The 24655-nt window shown below is 38.3% G+C and overlaps 1 protein-coding gene across 1 annotated transcript in view; it reads left to right on the plus strand.

Annotated features, from left to right (window-relative positions):
- The window catches only part of DAAM1 (dishevelled associated activator of morphogenesis 1), a 136208-nt gene that overhangs the window by 51233 nt on the left and 60320 nt on the right, over window positions 1-24655 (plus strand). Inside the window, exons 3-11 of the mRNA XM_007951879.2 lie at window positions 10702-10773; window positions 17516-17610; window positions 19733-20066; window positions 21059-21169; window positions 21284-21387; window positions 22996-23062; window positions 23271-23388; window positions 23802-23940; window positions 24229-24287. Of these exons, the coding sequence (XP_007950070.1) occupies window positions 10702-10773; window positions 17516-17610; window positions 19733-20066; window positions 21059-21169; window positions 21284-21387; window positions 22996-23062; window positions 23271-23388; window positions 23802-23940; window positions 24229-24287 (1099 nt within the window). The remainder of the gene's footprint in view (window positions 1-10701; window positions 10774-17515; window positions 17611-19732; window positions 20067-21058; window positions 21170-21283; window positions 21388-22995; window positions 23063-23270; window positions 23389-23801; window positions 23941-24228; window positions 24288-24655) is intronic.

Raw genomic sequence — 24655 nt, forward strand, 5'->3', positions numbered from 1 at the left:
GTTTCTTGTGTACAAAACGATTGTGCTGCTAGACGTATAATGGCACAGTACATAGTTGTTGTTGTTGTTGTTATGTGCTGTCGAGTCGGACCCGACTCATAGTGATCCCTCCTTGGGTTTCCGAGGTGGTATCACTACAGAAATAGATTGCCCAACCTTCCTTCCAAGGAGTGGCTGGTGGGTTTGAACCCCCAGTCTTCTGGTTAGCAGTCAAGTGCCTTAAGCATTGCACTACCAGAGCTCCTTATGTAGCCTATAATTATGTTACATATGTGTTGGTAGTCTTAATAAACATCTGTGTTGCTAGTTTATATATGTACTATGTGTTTTCTATCTAAAAAGGTTACTGTATATAACAGTGTATGCTTTGACTTACAGGCAGCAGCATCCAATCTCAGTATCATGTGTCTCTCGAGTGTTGTAGCCTTATCCCTCTGTTTAATTTAATTTTGAAAATATTACCAGGAAATGCATCATGTCTCCTAAATGCAGCGAAACCAGTGCTAGTAATAGCAACAGCAGGAGGCAAAGGAGAAGTATCGATTTGGAAGTGAAACAAAAAGTTATTAAACACTATGAAAGCAGAAAATCAGTGAATGCTACTGCTCTTGATTTAAGCTTGTCACACTTGACAAGCGATCCTCAAAACCAAAGAGAAAATTCTCCAAGCTGTTAAAGGATCAGTTCCACTGAAAGCTACAAGACTAATGAAAATATGAGAAGGACCTGTATCAGATATAGAGAAATTGCTAATGATGTGGCTTGAGGACTCAACACAAAAGCAAATCCCTCTCAGCACATTAAGCATCACTGCTAAGGCATGAAGCTTGTTCAAGATGCTTAAAGAAAAAGCAGGACCAGACTATGGTATGGAGTTCTCCCAATGTCCAAATCACATAACATCCTATTTCATAAAACGTGCCATGGATGTTAAACAACACATGACTATATAGAGTTTTAAACTGATGAGAATTGACACAGAGGAGCTAACTTATTCTAAATGATCTGATATCTTTTAGGATGTTTTAGGCTGAGTACAGGATATGATAAGAGGGGGCTTTCTATGGGAAAGTGTACTTTATATTAGCTATACTGATTTTATACCTGCATAGAGCAGAGGAGAAGGGAAGCTGAACTTTGGGGTCAGAAGAGGTGCCAGGCTTCACACGCCATACACGGAGGAAATTCCTGTGATGTTTGAAAGGGCATACAGGGGAGGAGCAGAGACAGCAGAAGTATAATCAGGAGGCGTGAAAAATATGCCGTAGTGCTCCAAGGGGATTAAACTTCCCACAAAGTTTCTTGGCAGGTAGTAATCCTAGGTCCTATTCCCCTGTTTTCAGTTGTGTTAACTTGGACTTAGGCTTTAGAGATAAAGCATCCTCCAACTTATTATAAGAGACCCAATTTTGCTATTGAGTTCAACCTCATTAAAACATATACAGTTAACATGCTTTTAACTATACATATTTACCTCCACTTCATAGTGGCATGCGTCTTTTATTCTAAGTCATAAATGTTATTTGTTTTGGACTATCAGGCAGTGAGAACCTGTTCTGTTTCCAGAAATCTTCTGGACGCCCTCTCAGTAAGAGGCTGTCTGGAGTCGTACTATTGATACAAGCATGTGAGAAGAGCTCTTTCATGGGAATTCAGATGTATTTGTTGGAGTTGTGTGCAAATAGTGAACATGAGCGTATGATGAACTTGTGGAAAGTTTAAAATATATTTATGAATCGAGGAGGATGAAATTGTGCTGTTCAGCCAGTGGGGAATTTTTGGCTTGGTAAAGAAAAGACTTTGGGAAGACATAATAGCTTTGTTCAAATTGTTTTAATATTTGCTGGTTGTTGTTCACAGAAGATATTAGACTTATTCCATACATCTCTCAAAGGCAAAACTAAGACCAACAAGTTGAAGTTACAAGGAGGCATGTGTCAATTCATTATGAAGCAAACTTTAACAATTAGTGAGTGTACTGTTTCCCAAAGTTTATGGACCTCTGGAAGCTTCCTCTCAGATAGCAGTTGATTATCACCTGCTGGTGACTTTATATAAGGGACCTCTGTAAAGGGAAACTAGGACTAGGGTGTCTGTAAATTCAAGGACAAGCTACATAATTTTATGGTAATGTCCTTTAAAAACAGATATTTTATAATGTTAGGAAAAAATGGAGAAGGTGATTTGTTCTTCTTCTATAATTCTAAATGCTAAATATGAAGCTATTGTTATTGTAAGTCACCCTTGAGTCTTTCTGGAAAATGACTGACATTCTGAGACTCATGAGGAGGTGTTGAATTTCCTGGCAGATGAAGAAGCCACTGTGCTGTAAGCATTCCTTGTGTGGGCCCAACCGGATTTTGACAACAGATGTACTTGATGTATAATTGTTGCCGTAGCCAGAAAATGTAACCAGGATTGGCAGGCCTAGGGACCACACAGCTATCTTGAAATGTGACAGCATAGCTATTATTTTCTGAAGCCAACTGCCTTCCTTTAACAAGCTTCTGATGTAGGATATGGTTTTAGCCCACTGCTGGGATTGAGGGTAGGTGTTAGAATTAGAAGGACCAAGTGAAGCAATAGTCTCAGGAACCCAGATTTGTGGACCTACTGGTTCTTCTCTTCCCAATGAAAGAACAAATAGGATACATTGGGAATGTCAGGACAATGTCGTCATCCACTACCCATGTGTCTGTTGTGCTGTGGTGGCTTGTACGTAGCTATGATGCTGCTACCTGTGCCACCAGTATTTCAGATACCAATAGCATCACCCATGGAGGACCAGGTTTCAGAGGAGCTTCGAGACCAAGACAGATTAGGAAAAAAGGTCTAGTAATTTACTTCTGAAAATTAGCCAACAAAAACTTAGCCAATGAAAACCTGATGGATCACAGTGAACACTGTTCAATTCATTTGCCTTGGGCATGTCATTAGGAGGGACTGATCACTGGATGGGGACATCATGTGTGGTGAAGGAGAGGGCCAGCAAGGGTGAGGGAGACCTTGGTGAGATAGACTGGCATAGTAGTTGCAACAATGGACTTGAACACACGATCCTGATTCTTACCCAAGTTGGGCAACATTATCATTCTGTGGTATGTAAGGTCTCCATGAATCAGAGTCTACTTGATGGCAACTAACTACAACAACGTTACACTGTTTTTAAAAAGTAGGGTCAAATTACTTTCATGGAACAGTGAGCTTAACATGAAGGTTGACTTTTCAGGTATGATATATTGTTGCTTCTTCTGTCTAAAAATAGATTGCAGGTTACTGTGTAAGTTCCAAACATTATATCTGCTTATTCTAATCTACAGCTGAGCCTTGCTGGAAGGAGAATGGCTTTAGGGAAAATGGAAAATAGTTCGTGACCAAGTTGAAATTTTGATGTACTCCAGTCTTCTTGAGAGCCACACTTAGTCTATCTAGCGCAAAACCAAAAGCCAAACTCACACCCATCAAGTCAATTCCAGCTCACAGTGAATTAGGTTTCTGAGGGGCTATCTCTATGGAAGTAGATTGCCCAGTCTTCCTTCCGAGGAGTGGCTAGTACCTGTTTTTGTTGGTAAAGTTTTATTGAGACATAACTATGCCCATTATGTTATCTATAGCTGTTTTTGCAGTACAATAACAGAGTTGATTAGTTGCAACAGACCAGGTGGCTCGTAAAAGCTAAAATACTTACTACTTAGATTTTTACAGAAGAAAATCTACTAACCCCTGGTGTAGCAGACTGGTATGTACTTCAAGATGGCCATCTTATGGGAAGATGTTTATGCTACTATTCACTGGAGTAGAAAGTTAGAGGTTATTGTCAAGGCTTCCCACAAAATATTTTTCCCATCTTCCATCTTACCTGCTTGCCCTTCCCTGTTGCTTAGACTTACCCACATTGGCACCTGTTTCTGTTATTCAGTTAGTTTGGCTACATCATCATAGAAATATACCTAGTAGAATAAAATATTGCGACCTGTTTGCCCTTTTTGGCCTAGTTTTTCTCTAAAAATTCTAGCCTTAAAGTGGATTTATTTAACATCTGTTGTATTGATTAGTATCAGGGAGCCACACCCATGAAGTCTAGACTAGTTATGGCAATTTAATGCAAAAGGATTATTTTTCTCATTGACGAGGGAGAAACTTTTTGATTGTGTAGGCAATCATAGTAAACATGCGTTTTCTAATAGCATATCTTTTTTTTAATAAGTGAAACAGGTTTTTATTGGTAATTGCTTTCTCATATAATGAAAATTATCAGAATTTGTTTCACATTAAAATGATATCTTTCTGTAGTTGAAACTGATTTGAATTTATTGTATGAATTTGTTATATACTATGTTATATGAACTTATATAAATTAATATGTCTCTTCTGTCTTTGAATTGGTGGTACTATTATACAAGTAGCCCCAGACTTACCAAGGAGTTCCATTCCCATGACTCCCTCATAAGTCAGTTCTGATGTAAGTTGAATACCTCTATTTTGTTTTTTTCAATTCTCATTATTATTGCCTTTTATTATTATCAGTTCCTTTATAAATCTTATCTTTGTTTGTCTTTGGAAAGTGGAAACGTTACATATAAACTCACAGATATATTTTATACATAATCCATCCATAAAAATATACACAAATCATAATTTATTCTGATGATGAAGAAGAGCTGGACAGCATTGGCAGTTTGTCAGTTGCAGTAAAAACTCCACATAGGGAGGGTCTGGATAATCTGGATTATCCCTGGGAATGAGGTTGGTGCTTGTAGTCAGAAAATTTAGAGAGAGTCATCTGTATGGCCCTTTTTCTTTTTTTCTTCATGTACTTCATGTACTTCACACTGCTTCCTTGTCAGCTTTAGCAAAGAGAGCAGCATTTGGGTCCATGTTTTTAAGCCACCAAAGCCCCTGATGATTTAGTTTAGAAAATTAAATATATATGGCATGTTTTGAACAGTAAGTAAATCACAAAATTGAACATCTGCAAGTAAACATCTGAGACTGATAACATTAGCAAATTACATGCTGCAACATTGTATGTAGTACATATTACTAACCATAAGATGTAAAAAAAAAAAAAAAAAGGACAGTCATAAGTGTGGTTCATGGTAACTTGAATACTTCCTAAGTTGGGGACTACCTGTACATTGCTATAGAGAATTTTTAGCCAAATCTAGACAGTGAGGGTCTGTCTTTCATCCTGACGAGTATTATCCAGGAACTAACAGAGAGTATTATCTAAGAGCATATGGAGATTTATGGCTTTAGTTGGCCAAGTGTTACTTTAGCCTGTGATGTGTGGTCTAGTGAACAACCACAGGACATGTCCTTTACAATTGATTGACCTTTGCCCAGCCTATTCTGGGCCTTAGTGTAAGAGCGTCTTAAACTGAAGATTTGGATTAGAAAAACTGTCCCTGTACTTAAATATTAGTACTTGGGCAATCATCCTATTAAAATTTTGTCCTATGGTAATATCAAAAGATGTTATTCTTGCTTAAATACTTAATATTTTAAACTGTACTTTGAGTCTCACTTATATCAATGAAAGACTTCAGCTGCTTCTTAGGAATCATTTGCCACACAAATTTCCCAAATATTAATGTGGAAATTGAGAGAAATCTTTAGTATGCTTCACGTACATAAATCTTAAGCTCAAAGCATACAATCTCTGTGTTTGCATAAACAGTATTGGGGCTATAAATGTGTTTTAGAAATAGAAAACATTGTGGCAGAAGACATTTAATAGAGAAATACTTTTAGTTATTTGCTGTGTGTGGGCATGTGCCCAGGAATAGAAGACAGAAACCCCTCAAATGCATTCAAAGATGTATGTACACTTGAAAGTACACTTGGTGCTTTTCATGTTAATACAGAACATCAGAAAAAGAAGAGCTTTTGTCTTAACAGAACAGGTGATGTTTTAGAACTTACTCCTATTTTACTTGTGAAAGTAACACATGTTCTTGGTAAAATAAGAATTTTAATTATACAGAAGTTTGTAAGTAAAAGTCTTTCCCTACTGCTACCCAAAGGTAGCCATTAAGTGTTATTGGATATATTTCAAAACTGTTTGTATACATAAAGTATATATACATTATTTATCCTACAAATGGGAAATTAGAATATTCTTTTGAAACATTTTTTTCCTCTCAATAATACATTTAGTCTTTTTTTTTTTTTTACAGAGCTGTACTTCATTCTGTGTTACATAGTAATTTACTCAACCATTCCCCTCTCCATATGTTCTATTTTATTTCCTTTTTTTTTATTATCTGCTAATAAAAACCATGCTGCAATGAATAATCTTTGTAATATATTTGTGCAAATGTGGGCAGGTAATTATGGGCTAAATTCCCAAAAGTATTTGACTTATGGAGTCAAAGGCTGTGTGCATTTTAAATTTGAACAATTATTGCCAAAATCTACCTCCAAGCAGGTTGCTCCAATTTACAGTCCCAGTAACTGGAGCGTCTGTAACAATATCATTATTATCATACCTAACATTTATCTGGGAGCTCTGGTGGCACAGTGCCTAAGGCATTTGACTGCTAACCAGAAGGCTGGCGGTTAAGACCCACCAGCCACTTCTCGGAAGGAAGATTGGGCGATCACTTCTGTAGAGATACCGCCTTGGAAACCCAAGGAGGGGTCACTATGAGTCGAAACCAACTCGACGGCAGTGAGTTTGGTTTGGTTTTTGGTTTAACATTTATCTAGCGCCTCATGTGTATACTCTCACCAATACTTTCTTTATCTCTATTAACTCACTAAATCCTTACAAGAACCCATGAGGTAGGTAGGCACCGGTTTTATAGATAGATAAGGAAACTAAAACTGAGTCATAAAGGGATTACTTAACTTCCCTGCCTAAAATTCACTTAGCTAGTGAGTAGGCTGAGGACTCAAACACGCATCTATTGACGGTGATGGAAAAAGTGGAACATAGTTAACATGGATGGCAGAGAGATTTTAGTGAATTGTAAGATGGGAGCCTGGGATATAGCCGTGACCATTTACCCCAGAAGAGTGCCAACTAAGAAACAATGCAAATAGTATTACAGGCAGTGGGATGTTGAGAAAATAACTGCTGTGATTTAAAGTGGGTAAAAAACTTGAATAACCTAATATGTTTATATCAATTCTAATTATTGACTAGACCTTCAGCAGATAACTCTATAAATTTAAGTGTTTGCAACATTTTCAAGAAAAAGCAAAATTGGACTTTAAATTATTCATTTTATATGTAGAATGAAAGAGTATTTCATGTGAACATTAGAAATTATATGTCCATATAATTTAATTTATATATAATTTATAATTGTATGTCCATATAATAACTTTTTTAGTACAACAATCAATTTTAAAAAGGGAGAAAAAAAGTTTTTTTATATAGTAGAATGAAGGCAATATTCTCTCTTACTAGAAAAAAAGGTGTAATGTAATTGTGTAAGTAGGTAGCCAGAACGAAGGGATTAAATGTGTTTGGTTTAGGAAGATACTTATTTACAATTCCAGTGCCCTGACCTGCTCAGTGCTATCAGCTAGTTTTCAAATACTCTTGAGAAATCCCTACGAAGATGGCCTTTAAACTGAGGTAAATAACAGACTAGGAGAAAGGGTTAGAAAAAAGTTTTAAGGACTATCTATAAGCAAATGAAGGCAAGCCCTGGTGGTGCAGTGGTTAAGGTGCTTGGCTGCTAACTAAAAGGCTGAGGTTGGAACTCACCAGCCACTCCATGGAAAAAAGATGAGGGGCAGTCTGCTCCCACAAAGATTTACAGCCTTGGAAACCCTATTGGGCAGCTCTACTCTGTTTTGTAAGGTCAATGTGAGTAGGAATCAACTCTACTACAGCAGCAGGTTTGGTATGTAAATGTGTGAAGATAGATGAGGCATTGATAGAAATGCAGAAGAATTCCCACAGGATTCTAGAATGCAGCATCAGAGGTAACCCAGGGTAAGGCATCAGGTCTTGGAATAATATTCAGAAATGCTGAGTGTAGCAAAAATAGCAAGAGGCTTTGGGAAAGGTGAGCTCATGTTTGGCCACTAGCCATATTTTAATTTTGTTATATGAAGTAGTTACGAGTAAAAGCCAGCTTTTACTTTTTTTTTTTTACTTTTGATTCTGAGGTCTAAACTTAGAAAAAGGTTGCTTCTGCATTTCTAGCAGTAATGACCTTTGGCAGTTCACCTAAACTTTCTGTGTCTCTGTTTCCTCCTCAGTAAAATGAGTATAATAATAGTACCTACCTTCAGTGTCATTGTTGTTTAGCTGCCCTTGAGTATGTCTCGACACATGGGGACCTATCCCATAGGATAGGTTAAATGAAGTTCAAATGAAGAGTACCATGCTTGGAATAGTATTTGACATGTTGGATATTCTGTTGCTTCTATTACAACTATACAATTTATGTAGTCTTTTATGTATTCCTAGAACAAATGAATTGAGATGGGTGGCTTAAAGAATAATGCATGTTAGAGGCTTATAATACATAAGACCCTGTTGCTCTCCAGGAAAGTTGTACATGTTACACTTCTGCCAGCAGTTTCTTTCATGAACATCTATGGAGAGGGTCTCCCCTCTGGTATATCTCAGTGTTCAAGCTCTTTATGGGGTCCCCGGAGAACAATTGCATTCATCTCTTCTGGCCTGTGCCTTTGCACAGCCACACAATGTAGGAGGAAAGGGTTGACTCACAGATGTGAGTTCCACCTGGCTACTGCACACATCCATGTAGAAAGACTGGGTTTGCACAGGGGATACCAAAGACGCACCACCAGATGAAGAACTCTGAGGATCAAATAACTATTAGTATATTTCCAAGCTGCTTTTACATACCTTAGCTCATTTGTTTTCTCAGCACTGAGGCATATAAATTAAAATGAAGTCTTCTCCCCTTATTTTGACTACAGTATCTAGGTTTACTCTTAATCTGTTTACATTATTATAATGTTTCTAAAGTGTGAAAATCCTTATCTTTATACTAATCTTCAGATTCTAAAATGATCTCTGTACAGTAACCATGACTATTAAGCTTAACAACAGGCCCTCATGGGACCTTGGACATGAGACTTGTTTTAGTTTTGTAGAAATATCTGGCATCTTTTATTTCATTTTATAGATTCAAATACCATTGAATATCACTGTAGGTTTTGGCTAGTTCAGTACAGTGGTAACAATGAGATTTTGCTAACTTTAATACTCCATTTTAAGAGGAGAGAAGAGTTCACCATTTACACTAGCACTGTAGCTACTTTGAGCTCTGGTGGCATAGTGTCTAAGGCATTTGACTGCTAAACCAGAAGGCTAGCAGTTCAAACCCACCAGCCACTCCTCAGAAGGAAGGTTGGGCAATCTACTTCCATAGTGATACTGCCTCAGAAACCCAAGGAGGGGTCGCTATGAGTTGGGTCTGATTTGACGGCAATGGGTTTTGATGGGTAGCTACTTTAACAACATGCTAAATTATAATCAAGGGTTGTTCTAAAAACTCATCAGATTTACTAAACTATTAAAACCAAGTAAGTGTAATCTAATCCCACTTCAAAGCCATGGCTGTACCCTTTGTCCCCACCATCTGGCTCATTCAATCTCCACATGAAATTCATGCAACTGCCTGTATTCAGATATTAGTCACCCAGGGTACTATGAGCAATAGTTTCTTTGCCCCTTGCTCTGTGACTACTTCAATAGTTTTGAAATTATATTTCTATTATCCCATCCCATCCCTAACTGGAAAGATTTGCTTAAAGAAAGAGTTTTTTGGGGTGAAGTCTAAGATTGAAATTAAAAGCCCCACCTTCTAACCAGTGTCACAAGGATTCTGACACCAATAAGCAGAGCTCTCTGCTCTAGTTCCATCTACTACATGAGGTGTTAAAACAAAATTCCGTTGTCAAGTAGCAGCTATGAGTACCTGGCCTACCACCTTCTCATAAGTATCAGGGCGATATCAATTGTACTGGGGCTCCCTCTGAATGTGAAGCTAGAGAATAGCTGAAATTTTTCTTTTCAAACCACATCAAGTCTGTCTGGATCTCACAAACAGCTTGTAGCTGCATAAGCTTGCAAGTGTGCATAGAAATCCCCCAAAACAATGCCACCTCGTGATGGGTTCAATCATCCTGTGGAGCGGAGGCCATGGTTGTCTAGGTTGTGGAGGTGTGGTTTAGGCTGGCACAGGCTCCCATCCACAAAAGTCCTGGGAGCTCTCAGGCTGGCTCCTGATCATACTCTGGTTTGTAGTGTGGTTTAGGAGTCAGTTCCTGAATTCCTTGGTTTTCAGTTCTTTTTCTCTCAGACTCACTACTTTTTCTATCTAAACTCTGAAGCTTCCCCGACATGAAGGCTTAGACCTAGAACTAATGTGTTCATTTTACTGCCTTTACACCACGAGATGGCTAAGTTCCATTTAAATTCCCCTTGGTCCAAGGTTCAGAAAATGTCCCCTTTATCACATCTAACTCAAGACTTCTTCAACATACCCTGTGGAAACTGGATCAGTAAGATCATACTAATCAAGTTGACATCCTGATAGCTTAAAGCTAACATTTAAAAATAATTATCTCCTATCACAGTGTCTTTTAATGGCTTGTGCAGCCCATTGTCTAGATGCTTTGGAAGTCAGATATGTGTGTGTCTGTTGTGTGTGTCCATCTGGTGGTATATCACTTTCTTTTCTTTTCTTTTCTCTGCCCTTTTAGGACCAAGAAGAAAACAAGGGAGCTACAAGTTGGCCTGAATTCTACATTGATCAGCTTAATTCCATGGCTGCTGTAGGTATACTTCATATTCTGTGACACACAGTTTAAAACACAAGTCTAGTACAAAGCACACAGTTGCACAATAAGTTCGTTTGAGTAAGAACGACCAAATGTCATTACCTTTCCAAACTCTGTTCCAAGCTTTCAGCGTAGGGAAAAAAGGGGGCAGGAGTGGTATTTGGCGAAATGATTTTTCCAGCATGTATTAAATAAAATCAGCACATACTAAAATATAAGTGAGTTTAATGTTATAAGAGGAAATGTAATCTTAAATCTGGCCTGTGTTCAGCTTTAACTTGCAATTACTCTTGCCGATCGTTTGGAGCTTTGGTGTGGCAGCATTATTCGAAAAGTTAACACCCTTTAAAAATAGTATGATTAAACTATGCCGTCACTGTATCCCTCCCATTCTCTTTCTTCCTGGGGACATGGCCAGTTGCTGGTTCTTGGACACTAAGGTGCACTTTTTCTCATACACTTAACAACGCATTCATGGAGTGGCTGGTTTAATGAGAAGGAATGATAATAAGACTCTGAGATGTCCTTGGGAGATGTTTGGTACGTGGATTTTTGGTTCAGTAAATCCTTAAAATGCATTCTTAGTGTCTAAAACACATGAATTTTGATCACATGGATGTCTCTGCATTGTCAGTGTTCCAGGCAGCTTGAGGGGCACCTATTGATCACAGCAAAAATATGCAGTAGAAACCAAGTCATCAACCTCTGAGCCTTTGTAGCTTAAATCCTGTTATTTTTGATAAAAATTGGAGGCTGCCCACAGTGGAATGCAGTTTTTGCTTCAGTGGGCACACTCATGATTTTAAGGGTGAATTTATTAGATTCAGTGTTGAGTTGATAACATCCAAGCAGATGATAGCTTCCCTCGTACCTCTCTTGACCTTTATTTCCTGCCTTCCCCAAGGCCCTTATGAAGAATTTGTGTGTTTCTTATCACTGAAAGCAAACACTTTAGACTGTCCAGTATTTTGCTGCTGCTGAAAAAGTTAAAAACTGACTAGAATATGTGAATCATTCACATTTTTGCAAAACTTCAGGGGCCTTGAAATTTCCTGTTTTTAGCATTTTCTTTGAAGATGCTTCTCCTGCTGTCATACAATGAAAAATAAACAGCCTGGTAAATGTGAACAAGGCTGTATAAATTAAAGAAGAAACTGCATTAAGTTTTTGCCTTGAGGGTTTCTAGTCTAAAAGCATAGCGGAAAAGAACAGAAAACAACCATCAAATTCTTCTACAAGGCACCCCACACAATGCCAAAGATGAGAAAGGGTGACCTCGACATTTGTGTGAATATGTTTAGCAGCATGTGAGGTTTTTGGTGACCATCAGGGATTTTCTGTGCATCCATCTGAGCAATAATTCTTTAGAGCCATTTAAGTGCTCTGCACATAAGGCTGTTTTCTGAATTCTTGCTGCTGGCTGTTAAGGGTTAAAAGAAAAAAAAACCTGCCAGGCAGGCTGTCTTGCTTTCTAATTAAGTCAGCATTGTTTGATGTCTAACAAGGGAAGTTACTTCTCTTTTAATGAATTCCCTTCTATAAATGGAGACGTACAAGTACTATGGATTTTTCCGTTCTTTAAAATTTAGGGCAGTTAAATTAATTTGTCCTTCAGTGACTTGTCCTTCCATGCCTTGTCTGGGGTCGACCCAGCTCATTCCTGTGCTACAGGGTCTGTGATGTGCCAGTGTGTGGCACTTGTACTGGAGATGCCTTCTCCTTCACCCAGCTCCTGGCCAGTTCTTTGCTACATTCTTGAGTTGTCTGCATGTGAATTGTATTTGAGTCCTAATCCAAAGTCCTTCCCAAGGGCATCTCAAGGTGATTAAATTGTCAGTTACTTTGCTGTCCTCTATGTGTTAAACACCTACCAAAATATTTTCTTTAATTTTTTTTTTTAAATTGTGCTTTGGGTGCAAATTTACAAAGCAGATTTATTTTACATTCAATAGTCCATGCATATTTGATTCCACAACCTTGATTACAATCCTCAACCGTAAAAAACTCTCCTCCCCTCTCCCCCCTGTGACTAACCCCCTCCCTGTGCCCTTCTAATCTAGGCATTGCATTCCTGTCTATCCAGCTTTCCCTCTATGTGAATGCTGCCCCTCTGATGTCTCATGGTTGGTTGATCTAAAGGGTATATCTCTCTAGGGTAGGGGTTCTGCTTGTAGGTCTTTCTGTTGTTGAGCTGAGAGCCAGTCCAGGGGAGTAAGTACATTTCTAAGCCTGAAGGATAACCCAGGGCCATAGTCTTAGGGGTCTCACAAATCTCTATTTGACCAGTTGTTCTGGTCATTTTTAATGAAGTTCTCTAATGCTGCAGACTTCATCAGAATCTTTTGGGGGTCAAAGGTAAAAGGCTTTAGCAGCCCATGAATTAACGAGGCCTCAAAACTCCTGCACACAGAAAGAATCGAAGAAACACTGTGCTGCATTTTCTGCTTTTCTGAGCATCTTTGCTGTCCCCCCCCCCCAGTTCTGGTTAATTTCTATATATGTATACTGTATTGAAGAATTCGGAACAACACACAGCAGAATTCCTGTGAGATATTGTCCCTAGGAACTGGAAAAAACATGCCATTCCTCCAAATACTAGAGTCTTTAGCTCTCAGCTTAGAAAATGTTGAAGGGGCATTTGTCCACATTGTCGTCATTCATTGTCTTCAGCATCAGCAGTGACTTACTGAGTGTCCATCATGTGATAGGCAGCATATCAGGCACTTTACATGTTGGTTTTAATCCTTACATGTACCCAATACTGTAAGTGCTATTTATAGATAAGAAATCTGAGACTCAAAGAAAAGTTACCTTGCCCGGGGTCATCTAATTAGGAAGTGGTAGAGCCTATCAGTCCTTTGCAGTTTGCCTATCACTAGCACAGTTGTTAAAACCCTATGGTTTATAAAAGATGCCTGGTAGTCCCATCCCTACCTCCCAGGCCTGCCAAGGTTCTGAGGTAGGGCAGGCATCTGTTTTCTTTAATGCCTCAAGAGTCTGATAAACAGTCCTGGTCTAGAACCATAGCACTTACTGGTCAGTGAAGCCATTTGTGGAACAAGTTCAGTTACTTTATATAAGCTTCATAACAAGAATGCTTTGTTCTTTAAAGGTCCCCTGAGTGATCTGCTGGGTTTTAAAGGGTGAAAAACGATATAATAAAAGAGTACAGTCTAGCAGGTTTGAGAAGGACCTGGGCTTTCTTTGTATGCGGCTTCTCAGTGCTCTCTCTAGAAGGAGGGTTGTGAAGTGGAGTCTAGTATGCTCATTGAACTGACTTCTTTCTTACCAAGGCAGTGTTTAAAACAGGCACTTAGTTCCAGATTCCAGCCAGGGATGATTGGCACGCCTGCTTTGAGCAGACCTCTCAGACGTGCATGTTCTGATGTTTGCTTGCACCTTTGACCAGAAGACCCCTTGAGAGAATGTGCTTTGTCCTTTGCTCACTTCTTGGGTGAGCAGGTATTTTGTCAGTGCAAAGCTGATTTCCATCATTGATTCTGACAGATGACAACCCCACATGTGTCAGAGTAGAACTGTGCTCCCTAGGGGCTTTCAGTAGTTGGTGTTTCAGAAGCAAATCACCAGGCCTTGCTTCCAACTGCCTCCGCATGGACCTCAACCTGCAATCTTTCAGTTAGGAGCAGTATGTATTACCCAGGACTCCTTTAGTAAGTGCAGAGTGCACCAAAAGAAGCTGCCACAAGGTCTGTATGCCAAGGTGCATCCTAGATATTTGGCATGGTGAGTCATCTGCAGAAATGCAAGATGTCCCCTTATTGCTAACTAGCCTTCTTCCTAAATGTGAAACTTGAAAACTTACTTGCAAGTGTCTATAAATTATTTTGAAGTCATATTAGAATGTCAAGTTCATCCATATATCCTCAGTTTTCTCAATACAGAAAATGCAGTCTTAGATCCAAATCTAATTGTAAATCACATACAGTAAAGACTGTAATGTCTTCTGTTTTGAGAGGAAGGTAATGCTCCATTCTTATACTGAAAAAGAAATTCTAATTTTTTTGGCATTTCATAAATTTTTCCCAACTCTACTAGGGAGAGACTTAATGTAGTCTGCCTATTTTTAGATAGTCCATCCTCTTCAAGATTGTTAAAGGAATAAATAAACCTGTCTTTACTTAGTATTAAAAAAATCCAAACCAAAGCCACTACCATTGAGTTGATTCTGACTCATGGCAACCCTACAGGACCCATAGGGTTTCCAAGGCTGTAAATCTTCACAGAAGCAGACTGCCTCATCTTTCTCCCATGGAGCTCCTGGTGGGTTCAAACCACTAACTTTTTGGTTAGCAGATGAATGCTTTAACTACTGTGCCATCAAAGCTCTTTTATTTAGTATTAGTGATCCACAATAAATGTATATAGTCTTTAACTTTTGATTCCAAAGCCATAGCCGTTGATTCAATTCTGACTCATAGCAACTATATAGGACAGAGTAGAATGCCCCAAGAGGGTTTCCAAGGCTGTAATCATTATGGAAGCAGGTTGCCACACCTTTCGCCTGTAGATCTAGTGGCTGGTATGTTTGAACCACCAACCTTTTGGTTAGCAGCCAAGTGCTTAACCACTAGGGCTTCATAAATTTTTTTTTACTAGGTTTGTGTAATTAAGCTTAGGAACAAGGGATGATATTCATAAAAGACTTGATTCTGAACTGCAGATTCAAAGTGATCGCTTAAGAATCTAAACCAGTTCAGCTGTGCCATAGGAGATTAAATCTACTTTGCTAGATTTGTGCTGAATTTTCCAGTGGATGGGTCTCACAGAGCCGTGATGGAATTCATTGGCTATTTCTGCACACAGCTTCTTCCGCCACCATCCTCTAGTGACAGCTGTCGAGGCACATCACCAGCAGCAGGACAGCTTTAGCAGAAACAATAACATGTTTAAAAAAGAAAAAAAAAAGAGCCTACTGATTTTTATTTCAGTTGTCATAAATGATACTGATGTATTCCTTTGCTTTGGGCTCTACCCTTCTCGCTTTGAAGTCAAATTTAGGTCTTGGTTGTAATACTGATACTGTTGATTAAAGATATTAGTAAATAACCACACTTTTCTCCCAGTATACTCATCTCAATCTTTTACCATGCATTTTATCAGATATGGTAGCAGGTAATAAGATTGAGCCTAGGTGATCATGTGATGAGAGTAAATTGAAGGAAAGGAATTTTTTTTTTAAGCATCTATAAATTTTACTTGCATTCATGATTTTATAAATACACTGAACTCTTGGACTAACTCTGTCATCCAAGATCTGCTTGCTCAGAGTCTTGCTCCTCAAAGTGGGTCTGCAGACCTGCAGCTCAGCTCTACCTGGCGTTCTGGTTACCTAGTGCTGCTCTGACAAGAATATAGCAGAAATGGTATGGCCTGAACAACAGGAGTTTATTCTCTTACAGTTTGGGAGGCTGGAAGTCCAAGTCCAAAGTTCCAGCCTCTAGGGGCTGTGTGAAATCCCCTCGACCTTGGGCTTCATCTCTGCCTCTTGCTTCTGGCTCAGTGAAGCTGGAGCCTTTTCTTCACTCAAGCAGCAGCTGGCTGCTGAGGCTGACAAACCCAAGGTCAACAAGTGAAAAGGCACAGTCCCATTATCACGAAACAACATGGCAGGCCACTAATTCAAGTCCAGATAAAGTCCCAAGATCAGCAGGGCATGGCAGGCTGTTGAACAACTTGGCTACCTCTATGGTTCCAGTGTGCCAAAAGGTAGAGGCCTCCAAGCTGCTGCTTACATACGGGAAGGAGACCACAGCCCTAAAGCAGCTACTCAGCTGCTCCAGTAGATTCCACCGTGGAGTTAATTGCCAGTCTCACCATGAAGAATAACTACATCCAGCTGCCCAGCCACTCAACCAGGCCCAGCCAAGTTGACCCACAATCTTAACCACCACACCTGGAGACTTGTCAGAAATGGAGCATCTCAGTCCTCACCCCAGACATACAGAGTCAGAACCTGCAGTTTAACAAGTCCCTAGGTGATTCATTGCCACATTAAAACTTGAGAAGCACTTCTCAGCAGATCCCTGGGTGAGATGATGCACACATGCTCACATACATCTCCACACACACACACACACACACTCACACACACACACATCCATGTACTGATTTCCAAAGGGTGTCCAATCATTTCTAAAAGTTAAACATTTTGTTTTGAAGGACTTGTTCATCTTAGCATCAGGCCTAAAGTAATTGTTTCTCTTAAAAAACGATTTGATGTAACAAAAACCTCTTGGTCTTGACTATGGCTGAAGGATGGGAGTGGTAGAAGGAAGATGATTGCCTGCTGCTGTGTTTGATACTGTGGTTAACTTCAACTGATAGAGTGTGATTTTCAGCTATAGGTCTAATCTTTGCATCGAATATAAATAGTAATATCTACATCAGAGTGTAGTTACAGAATACTTATACAAACATTTGAATAGCAATCTCTGCTTACTAGCATTTCTAAACATTTCCTTAAAGCCATATTTTAAATTTGAAAGAACTTATTTGTAGTAGAGACAATAAATTTGTGAGAATAAATTCTTGGTGCTGCTGCTCTACATTTTGACTTATAATTTTAATTGTAGATTTATTAAGTACTTATTTGTATTAAAAGTGACAATAGCATGTAATATATAGTCTTGTATTGATTGTATATTAAAGAAACAAAAAAAATAAACAACAAGAATATCCAGAATTTGAGAAAATAAGTTCAGTTTTCTCTCCATAGAGAAAATCTCTACTGGCTTTAGAGAAGGAAGAGGAAGAGGAGAGAAGTAAAACTATAGAGAGTTTGAAGACGGCACTAAGGACAAAACCAATGAGGTAATCATTTCCTGGGCGGTATGTACTTATAGTCTCACTTCCATTCCTTCCCTCCCTTTTTTTCTGTTCTTTTTTTCTTTGGCAATAGCCAAATCATCTAAGAAGTCTTTAATTAAAAGCATAAAATTGAACCATGAATGAAATACTTTAATCATAAACATTTAATAAATTGATTTTCTTCAACATAAGGATGTATAGACACTCTCTAAGATGACTGAAATAAAAAAGACAGACAATAACAAGTGTTGGTGAGGATGTTAGAAATTGGAGCCCTCATTCATTGGTGGTACCATTGTAAAATGCTATAGCCACTTTGGAAAACAGTTTGGCAGTTCCTCAAAATGTTAAACAATAGAGTTACCATATGACCCAAGAATTCCATGCATAGATGCATAGATCCATGCATAGATCTTGTGGTTCCCGGGGGCCACAAGAAGGCAATGATCAAATACACCCACACAAATACTTGTATACAAGTTACATTCATAATAACCAAAAGATGAAAAACATGCAATATCCATTAACTGAGGAATAAACAAAATATTATATATACATACAATGGAATATTATTCAGTCATGAAAAGGAATGAAGTACTGATGCAGGCTACAATGTGGATGAACTGGCTAAGTGAAAGAAGCCATAAGGACGATATATTACATGATTTCATTCATATGAAATAGTCCAATCTGTAGAGACAAAAAGTGGATTAGTGATTGCCAGGGGCAGGAGGTAGGGGAAAATAGTCTTTTTTGGGGTGATGAACATGTTCTAATGCTAGATACTATGATGGTTGCATAAGTCAGTGATTGTTGTTGTTGTTGTTGTTGTTTGCTGTCGAGTCGGCCCCGACTCATAGCGACCCCCCTTGGGTTTCCGAGGCAGTATCACTACGGAAGTAGGATTGCCCAACCTTTCTTCCGAGGAGTGGCTGGTGGGTGAACATAGTAAAAATCACTGAACTGTACACTTTAAAGGAGTAAGGTTTTTGTATAGGAATTAGATCACAGACTATTATTTTTAAAATGGGCAGACATTTTGGCAACAATGATTCATTTCCTCTCTGATAATCTGGTTCCACTATGTGCCTCTCACATGTTCATTTTCTATTAATGACTCTAGGCTTTGGTTCTTGGGCTGCTTACAAGTACATTTCATTAGCACAGGTGCCATGAATGAACCTGTGGTTTTTTTGTTTTGTTTTGTTTTGATCGGGTTGGCTGTCTTAGGGTATGTGACTGGGTAAAATGACTAGAAAATATTCCCTTCCTTGATTTGGCAGTAAAATATGTACTAAGAAAAGTATATTGATCCATCAAAAATACTATGCAGTTGTATGAGAGAGATTTTTTAGCTTATCCTAAATAGATCAGTGTTTCCCTCAATGTGTTCTGTCCGATGTTAATGGGTAAAGCCAATTAAGTTTGGAAATTTCTGGAGTAATCAAATAAACAGGTTATGTGACTTCTGAGCTTCTCAGAGGCTTTCATGTGCAGATGTAGATTGTGAATTATTCTCATTGATTTTACAATAAGTGATTTTTACAGTGAGTAATATTATAAATATGAATTAAATTAATTTCACTGATAAAATATTGCTTCTATATGTTTGGATTCCCTGTAGCATATTATACAAAGGAAGGATTTTGCTATCAACAAATTTGGAATATAGATTATCATTTGTTTGATAAGCAATATCCTGGAGTTTATAGGTGTTCTTTGATTTTTATTGATAGGGGTTCTGGGTCAGCAGCCAGCACATAAAGGTATATAGGAAGTAGATGCTATGCTCAGATAGGATCAGCAGATGGCTTTAATCTAGGATGACAAAGGTGTTCTGAGTGTGCTCTTACTCCTGATTTTCTGTTGTTCATATGGTCTGTTCATTGACTCTTTTTACCAGTTGAGATGTATTATTCTCAAGTAGAGATTTTTTTTCTCAGTTTTGGTTGGGCCTGACCATGTATTCTATGCCAAGAAAGAGTCAGGGAACTGAGAAGACTTGGGAAGAAAGCCTTTTAGTACTTTAGGGACTAACCCCAGACTTTTCATTAAGGAATATTACAAAATTCCAAAGGGACTTCAATTTGATACATTTTATTTAACCATCTTTTCCTCCTGGCAGGTTTGTAACCAGATTCATTGACTTGGATGGCCTGTCATGTATTCTCAACTTTCTAAAGACGATGGACTACGAGACCTCAGAGTCTCGAATACATACCTCTCTCATTGGATGCATAAAGGCGCTAATGAACAACTCTCAAGGTCGGGCCCATGTCCTGGCTCATTCTGAGAGTATTAATGTAATTGCTCAGAGTCTGAGCACAGAGAACATTAAAACAAAGGTGGCTGTGCTGGAAATCTTGGGCGCCGTGTGCCTGGTTCCCGGGGGCCACAAGAAGGTTCTGCAGGCCATGCTGCACTACCAGAAATACGCCAGTGAAAGGACCCGCTTTCAGGTGCGTGGGCCCTTGCACCTCTTCATTCACACCTCCTAACTGGTGCCTTTTCTGGCCCTGAATGCAACCTTAACTTGAGATTCCCTCTGTTGTGATTATTCACACTGTGACTTCAAACATTTCCTTCCTCTTTAGTTCAATACCGGAGTAGACTATATTTCTTTATTCCTACCTTTCTATTCTGATTTGAGTGAACAGTTACAGAGCAAATTCATTTTCCATTCAACAGTTCATGCACGTTTGGTTTTGTGACATTGATTAGAAGTCCCACAATGTGACAGCACTCTTCCCACTCCCTCCCTGTGGTTGCCTTTTCCCTTTGTCCTCTTTTCCTTTGCATTCCCTCCCTTTGCGCTTTCTTCTTATGCAAATGATGCCCTTCTGATATCTCATGTTTGACTCTTCTAAGGAGGGCATCTTCCTGGTGTAGACCTATCTATTGCTTGACTGAAAGTTAAGCCACAGAAGTGAGTTCAATTCCAGGCCCAAAGTGGGAATGGGGCCATAGTCTTTCTTCTTTCTTTGAGTTTTATTCCACATTTTAGAATATACTTTCTATGGTTGATCAAGCTGGGCTTTTGGATTTACTGGACTTAAAATGTGGCCTTTCTTACTTCTTATTTTATAGCACACATCTTTGGAATCTACTAAATGGGATTTGCCCTGAGTAATTTCCAGGTTGCTTTTCCTCATTCAGGATCAAGTTGAACAGCTGTCTCTGTGTTTTTTCTTAAATATAACAAAAGCAAAGTTAATGAAGCTTAGTCTCTTGTTCTTTGTTACATATGTATATGAACATGAATGATGGACGGGTTTGAAAGTGGAGTTTTTTGGACTCATCTTTAGGGAAAAAATTGAAGGCTTTCTGTGGATCAATATAATTCTAAACACAGGTTTAAAAAGGAATTTTTGAACATAGAAAAAATTAATAAACTTACTGTAAAGTTAGTAATGATTCTGCCCTTTGATTCTTTGTATCTCTATCCTGGTAGACGTTAATGAATGACTTGGATAAAAGCACTGGGCGGTATCGAGATGAAGTGAGTCTCAAGACTGCCATCATGTCTTTCATTAATGCAGTGCTAAGTCAAGGCGCAGGAGTGGTAAGAGCCTCTGTAGTACAATTTTTAAATATATTATCAAAGAATAATTTAAAAAAATGACACTAAGAAATCTAAAAACCATAAACATCTATTTTATCACCCTTTTACTTTCAGGAAAGTCTGGACTTTAGACTTCATCTTCGTTATGAATTTCTGATGTTAGGAATTCAACCTATAATAGATAAATTAAGAGAACATGAAAATTCTACGTTAGATAGGTAAGTTAGACTGTCAAGATCTGAGATAATGAATGCTTTTTTGTGTGATGTAGTGCAATGCCTCACCAGATGCTAGCCCATGAACTTCTTGTAACCTGTCTGTAACATGATCAGGAGCTGACACCAGAATGTTGGTTCAGCTAACAATGTTTTCACGGTAGGCTTTCTCAATAAAGGAAGTAGCACATTGGGTAGAGAACTTACCATGAGTTTAGCATTTAACGTAATCCATATCCTAGACCTGCCTCTTACTTGCTACATATCATGGCCAAGTTACTCAATTTTTCTGAACCTTACTATTTTTATACCTGTGAAAAATAATAATGATGATTAAGATGATGACTGCCTCTCAGGACTGTTGTGATTTAAAAAAAAAAAAAAAACTCACTGCCATCAAGTCAATTCCGACTCATAGCAACCCCCATTGGGTTTCTGAGGCTGTGAATCTTTACGGAAGTAGTTCACCCCATATTCCTTCCACAAAGCAGCTGGTGGGTTTGAACCAGTGACATTCTGGTTGGCAGCCAAATGCCTTATCCACTATGCCTCCGGACCTCCTTCTGTTGTGACATTGACTGCAAAACATGTAGAATCACTTAATACTTTGACAGGCATTCTTTGAATGTAAATTTTTATATTCCTTTTAATTTGCTCTTGTTGCAATCATTTTACTATTTCTAAGAGCTCTGGTAGCGTAGTGCCTAAGGTACTTGACTGGTAACCAGAAGGCTGGCAGTTCAAACCCACCAACCACTCTTCAGAAGGAAGGTTGGGCAATCGACTTCTTTAGTGATACCGCCTTGGAAAAACAAGGAGGGGTCGCTATGAGTCAGGTCTGACTCCACGGCACATAACAACAACAACAGCAAGATGTCCTACTAGCTCTCAGACCTTTCCTTTCACTACTCTTCTCCCTTATTCACACACTCAGGCATACTCTTGTCCTTGATATTTCTATGAACATGCCAAACATATTCTTGCTTTTGCATGTATTATTTCCTTAGTATCAAAAGATCTTCCTACAGATGTCCAAATTGCTCTTTCCCTTATGCCTTGTAGAGAGACCTTTTCCGATCATTGTGTGCACGTCGCTTATCTTACCTCCCATCATTCTCTATTTCATTTACTCGGATGTATCTGTCTTCACAGAACTTATCATCCCTTGTGTGTAAAATACATATGGAGGGGCTTAATAAATATTTGGATGGATAAATGAATGGTGTAAACATTTCTTTTATGATCTTCAATTCAGCAGCTACTCACATGGCATATGGGCTTGTTTTTCCATAAAGGGAGTCTGTGAGTAGAATCTGGACTTCATTGTTTTTACATTTGATAGGCATTTATTAATTGTCTCATATGTGCTAGACATCCCAGGCTTTAAAATTTTTTTTTTTTTTGTGATTGCATTTCTCTCAGATGATGTCTTTTTTTTTTTTTTTTTAAGAGTATGGTTAAATGGAGGCATTAAAACTTTATTGTCTTCTTTCTTTTAGATTTAGACGTATCTCTGAGAACAAGGAGAGACCTTAATATGATTGTGTAGATTCCGATGCTGTGTTTGTAGGATGTTCTACTTTTAATAAACTTTCTTTAATTATCTTTCAGGCATTTAGACTTTTTTGAAATGCTCCGGAATGAAGATGAACTAGAATTTGCCAAAAGATTTGAACTGGTGTGTATGCTTACAATAATTTGACTCAGGCTCACAGAATTATCCCCTTGTAATATGTGTTCTAGAGTTGTCATGGATCAGTGTAACAAAAAAGTACGATTTAGGTTTTGTTCTGCTACCTTAGTTTCTGTTTACATTGGATTTGCTTACCTTGGGAAAATCAAGGAACTTGTACGTTTGACTTAGATTTCGTTTTCATATGAAATAGGTTCACATAGACACAAAAAGTGCAACTCAGATGTTTGAGCTGACCAGGAAGAGGCTGACTCACAGTGAAGCCTACCCTCACTTCATGTCCATACTGCACCACTGCCTGCAAATGCCTTGTGAGTGTTTGTGATTTATACATGTGTTATTGAAAGTTTGGACATCGTCCAAAGAGCTCTGTTTGGTGAACAGTGCTGATTTGATTGGGTGTAGACCAAGGATTCCAAGCCTTGGTTTTTTGACAGCTCAATGCATCTCCACATAGTTTAAGGGATATTGTGAAATTCTCAAAACGATTCATAATTTACTTCTGTTTCCAAAGTAAATGTATGTCATACAACACATTTAAATAGGAGTAGAGAGTGCTTCTCAATCAAATGAATGATCGTCACATGTCAAAATTCCAGAAACTTTGGAAATCCTGGGTACAGGCATTGTAAATCTCTCTCTAGTTCTCTGAAGCATGTTGCAAAATATTAACCATAGTTTAGAAACATCTTGATATTTTTTCCATCATGCTTTTCTTTTGTAGATAAAAGAAGTGGCAACACTGTTCAGTACTGGCTACTACTAGATAGAATTATACAGCAAATAGTTATCCAGAATGACAAAGGACAAGACCCTGACTCTACACCTTTGGAAAACTTTAACATTAAGAATGTTGTACGAATGTAAGTTTCTTCTTATTTTGCTGCCAGTGAGATATGAGATACGTATTTTACCTTACTTCAGAATAGCAGTTGGGAAAACTGACATGTTCTAGAGGTCACACATGAGTTACTATATGCACACACATGTAATATATCTAAGTAGCATCTGGGTTTAAATTGTTTTCCACTATGCAGAGGATTTTCTTTGCAATTGAGTTTTTGTTTTGTTTTGGTACCTAGGGAGCCTATATTTAGCAGTTGAATCTTTTTTGATCTTTTGCAATAACCATTCTTTTAACTATTATACAGGTTGGTTAATGAAAATGAAGTTAAGCAGTGGAAAGAGCAAGCAGAAAAAATGAGAAAAGGTAAACAATGAGGCCCTGACAAGAAGACCTGATACTGGGTGACACTGAGTTTCCTGCTTGCTATATATTTTTGGAAATTAACATACATGTTTCTTAATGACTTTACTGATCAAACAGCCTTTCTTTTGTGTGTGTCTTAAGGGCATTTTGTACTGGCTTCTCTTGAATCAAGCCATTTTGGTTGTCATGCTGATTGCCAGATACTTTATCCTTTTATCATGATCATGTAAAATCTTTTGAAAAGTTTGTAAAGTGTTATTCAGTATTCATTAAGTCAAACTTTCTTAACTACCAATCATCCCAATCATCTCCCTGACCCATATTGAAAACACACTGGGTTTTAATAAACATGGTAAAAGACACTAACA

This window comes from Orycteropus afer, unplaced genomic scaffold (genome assembly GCF_000298275.1).
Source record: "Orycteropus afer afer isolate SDZICR_OR568_19922 unplaced genomic scaffold, OryAfe1.0 scaffold00314, whole genome shotgun sequence".
Classification (NCBI taxonomy): domain Eukaryota; kingdom Metazoa; phylum Chordata; class Mammalia; order Tubulidentata; family Orycteropodidae; genus Orycteropus; species Orycteropus afer.